The sequence below is a fragment of the Buceros rhinoceros genome, unplaced genomic scaffold, assembly GCF_000710305.1.
Source record: "Buceros rhinoceros silvestris isolate BGI_N320 unplaced genomic scaffold, ASM71030v1 scaffold18841, whole genome shotgun sequence".
Lineage (NCBI taxonomy): Eukaryota > Metazoa > Chordata > Aves > Bucerotiformes > Bucerotidae > Buceros > Buceros rhinoceros.
In genome coordinates, this window is record NW_010393882.1 from 4727 (window position 1) to 9065 (window position 4339).

Below are 4339 nucleotides of genomic sequence, written 5' to 3' on the forward strand. Positions count from 1 at the left end.
CACTCTTTCATATGAGGAGTTTTGGTGAAAGTTAGAGGCTGCAAATACCAGGTAGAGACCAAAAGAATCTGTACTTTTGATTATCTATGCTATTTATGACTGTCACACTGTGATCATTCTTCGAAGTCTAGATCAAAAGAGTAACAGCTAAAGGCCTGAAAGTTTTACATGCAATATTGCCTTTACAGGAACGTCGCAAACTCCAGCACATGCAACTGCTGCAGAAACAGAAAGAGACTGCAGAGAAAATTGCAGCTCAGGCATTTGCTCGGCATTACTTGGCTGATCTCATTCCCTCAGTCTTCAACAATCTTCGTGAGAGTGGATTTTTTTATGACCCTATAGAAAGAGGTTAGTATTTAATTTTTTTTATGTGTTAACTGAGTAATATAAAGGTCAAAACAACCATAAAACATAGCTTATTGTCCTATTATTTAGAATAATGTCACAAGACTATTAATTTATGTTTGTGGCTGAACAGATAGTTTTCAAACTCCTAACACAAACAAACATTATTGGTCATCTCGACAAGTAGTCAAGAATAAGCAAGAGCTGACAGTGTGGCAATGAGAGGAGCTGCTTTTGAATTGCAGAGAAGTAAGTGGGTGGCTAGGATTGGCAGATTGGGGTGCGGGTTGGAGAGGGGGAGAAAGAGATCCAAACTGAAGTAAATGTATTTTGACAGGACAGGCAAAGAAATCTGTTTGTCATTCTGAATCTTTTTTAATGATTATCAGAGCAAGGGAGAAATTGGTCAATTAGATTTAGACCCTGAAAATAATTTTGGAGTTGTACATTGGTGATTTCCAAGCTTTTAGAATCAGCAGCATTTCTTATGGGCTACCTTGCTGCACTCCACTTCCCCAGGCCCCACACAGGTGCACAGACCACAGCCTGGGAATGGTTACAGTCTCTCTAGAATGAGCCATGGGCCAAATGCAGAAACTGAGCGTATTTTGAAAACCGGGCATGCTTTGGGACACGGCGTACAAAGAGCATGATTTGAGAAATACGTGGGGAACAAGAGCTCTTTAGTTGGAACAAATGGTTTCAGCAGACCAGAAGCCAGACGTCTTTGGAAAGCAAGGCAGGAAATGTTATTCTCCTGACTTGTTCAGGATAGTTATTTTCATCTCACTAGAACATTACTGTGTATCTCATCTGCACTAGCCCTTCAAGGGTGCCAGATCACTTTGAAACTCACTGCAGTTGAGAGGACTCTGGTCTGGCTCCATAAAGATGAGAAACCTCAGTAAAAGAGGCAAGAGATAAGAAACCCAATAATACCTGAAGGATTTCATCTGTCTCTTGCAAAGCAAGTGTCTTTTGGCAAGGATATTCATCACTTAATGGTTGTAGCAAATGAAAAACAGCCCCAAAATCCTGTTGCTCATCCTTAATAAAAAGGAATTTTTTTTCTTTCTGTCTTCCCGCTAAATTTTTACAGATATTGAGACAGAATTCCTTCCATGGCTGATGACAGGAGTGGAAGAAACACTAGAGAGGAAGGTTCTGGCAAGGACAGTGCTTGACTGTAAGTTACTGATTCCTGGAATGTAATGTGGGCTGCTTGGTGTTCTTGATTGTTTTTTCCCCAAACAGAACAAATACCACATTTACAGAGTCATGGTGGGTTAAAGTAGGAGGTGTCATTTTAGCAAGACCTCGAAGTACCCGTGGCTTTTGGAGAGGTTTTTTTGTTGTTGTTTTTTTACTTTATTAAAATATTTTTAATGTTGAAAAAGTACTGCTACATACATCTAGACAATTGATTTTCAGCTGAAGTAACAGAAGTGCTGGTCATGCTGCACTGTCTTCTCTCTGCTGGCTTTATACTGTTCGAGATGTGTTGATGCTGAGACATGCAGTACAGGAGCAGATGGTTAAAGAACATCAATTCTTTTCTCTGCTATAAAACTTTTATTTCTCGTGGTTACACAGCCAGCGTGGCTGTGCTGTTCTCTGTGGTGCGCCCGATTGTGCCCGTGGGGACAGAAAAGCCTGTCCTGTCTAGGCCCTGGGGGGACAAAAAAGCCTGTCCTGTCTACAGCCACATGTGTACCACGAATGTCTCTCAACTCATTTGTGTAAACTCCGAGCTGTGGAGCCATATGTGCATCCTACATGAGAGGAGAAGAGAAGAATAATCACAGGCTGAGGTTGACTGAGAAGTCAGGTGACCAACATTTTTCACCAAAACAAGGGCTTATACCTCCTCAGGAGGCAATAGTCATGTCCTTGCTTTTGAAATAGTTTAAATTATCAGCTGCCTTTTGGACTGGTTCAAGCTACAGTATTCAGGTTCTTTTATTAGTCGGTCTTGAGAGGCTGTAGGTGACTTCTGTAGAAACACAAAATTATGAGGAATTCATGTCCCCTGTGGTGGTCCTAGACCAAACCACTTTCTATACTTGCATTGCTTCTTTCATTCCTATAGTTTTCCTCCTGCTGTGATTTTGGGTTTGGATTACAATTGTGTTTGTTTCCTTCGGGTTTGTTTCCAGTTTAACCAGGATCCTTTGTTAAGGTGCCACTTGGATAATCACAGCTGGTCTCTCAGCTGTTTTATCCTGTGATGTATGTGCCAGTATGTACACTCAAGGATCACTTCTTCGTGTAGTTCTTCAGGAGGGAGGGAATTTTCTTTCCTTTTAAGTAAGAAGTGTTGTATGTGACTACTGAATAAACATCCCAAGGAGAATGTTGCTGCAGGATACACTGTTGATGAGAACATCTATCACATTCCTGTTAAATCTTTCTGTTTGATTTTTTTATCAGAGGTCGTGGTCTTGCCCCGGTTCTAAGATACACAGAGCACCTGGAGCAGGCCAATAAGTAATATCAGCCGCCCCCATTTTGCTATTTACCTTCTGTGTTTCCTGTGTTATATCAAATCACTCACTGTTGAGTAAACATCATCTCTGCAAAAGGAACTGCAAATTGCATTCTCCAAGTTTTGTAGAGGCAGACACAGCCTCGGCTGAGATAATTCATGGCTTCTTCCCCCCCCCTTATGCAGGAGCATAGGAAAAGTTTCTAAGGATCCATTTTTAACTATTTGAATGAAGATGCTTCTTAAAGGATTTATTTTGTCACTGTCCAGTAAATAAGCTGTAAAATACAAGGGAAGCATCCTCAGTGTAAGGCAGTTATGTTTGTCCTCTCAGAGACGACTGTTCCTTGTTTAACTTGTTGAAGTCAACTTGTGAATTAACTATGAAGCTCTTTTTAGTACCTGTATGTTGTCATATTTTCTATGTTAAATGTCTCTTCTTTCATTATTGGCCTCTATTTTTAATACTTAAATTTTTTGTTGTTGTTGTGTCCATTGGAAGGGGTATAATGTTTAGAAAGATTTACAAAGAATGAGCAGCAAAAATAATGAAGAATAAGTGTTTTACAGCTGCTTTTCAGAAAGTGATAATCTTTTGATGACCCCCCATAGTTCCAGTATTTCCCACTGCCAGAAACATCACCCTGTGTGCAACCTGGCTAGTCCTTGTTCCTGGTGGGGTGACCTGCAGGGTGATCTGCTTTGGAAGTGAGGAACAGCTGTAAGGAAATGAACAAAATCCAGGTGAACCCTTTCAAATCACTGCTTTCAGTGTAAACCACTCCTTTGGCTGGAACTAAGCTACAGCAGCAGGGATGGTTTTTCAAGTATTCTTTCAGTTTTAGTGTTATTTTGGGGGTTTTCCCCTATTTTAGAAGTTATAGGTCAGTCATATATAAAAAAATCTCCAGTTACAGTTTTTTTACCTCCATGTTTGTTAATGGTGGCTTTCTCTGTTTCAGCCTTGATTCGTACGGTGGTTGAAAACCGCTTAGATGCATTTAGCCATCAACCTCTGTCTGATCAGACAGAGGCACCTGCTGAAGAGCCCAGGACAACAAATGCAGAATCCCCGGTGGCCAGTGAGACAGACACTGCTGATCAGCCGGTAGCAGAGAAGGAAGAGACTGGCCACTCTGTTGAGAAGGAAGAGCCTTCAGGTCCCATCACTTCTCAGTTAGAAGAATCGGATCAGGAAGGAACAGAGGATTTGGAAATTGAGTAATAAGCAGTCAAGTCATCAAATAAATGGAGATGAATGGGTTAGAAGAAATGAATTCCTGTGTGTTTGCAAGTATTGTGCCCTAGCTGTGATGAAGGATGAACCTAAGCAGCAGTAGAGCATTAAACATGTTTTCTATGTTCTGATGTGGCTGATTTCACAGTGATTTCAATCAAGAGGGAGGTTACTGGAGCAATGAATGGCAGTGAAATTCTATGCCCTTCTACACAATCTAATCCATCAAAAACCTGAGACATTTACTGTTGAAAAGTAATGCTGTCCCA

The 4339-nt window shown here is 40.9% G+C and overlaps 1 protein-coding gene across 1 annotated transcript in view; it reads left to right on the plus strand.

Annotated features, from left to right (window-relative positions):
* The window catches only part of RSPH3 (radial spoke 3 homolog (Chlamydomonas)), a gene marked incomplete at its 5' end in the record, with an annotated part of 8564 nt that extends 4506 nt beyond the window's left edge, over positions 1 to 4058 (plus strand). The window contains 3 exons of the mRNA XM_010145046.1: positions 189 to 351; positions 1448 to 1534; positions 3796 to 4058. Coding sequence (XP_010143348.1) covers positions 189 to 351; positions 1448 to 1534; positions 3796 to 4058 — 513 coding nt within the window. The remainder of the gene's footprint in view (positions 1 to 188; positions 352 to 1447; positions 1535 to 3795) is intronic.
* Positions 4059 to 4339: the final 281 nt, after the last annotated feature.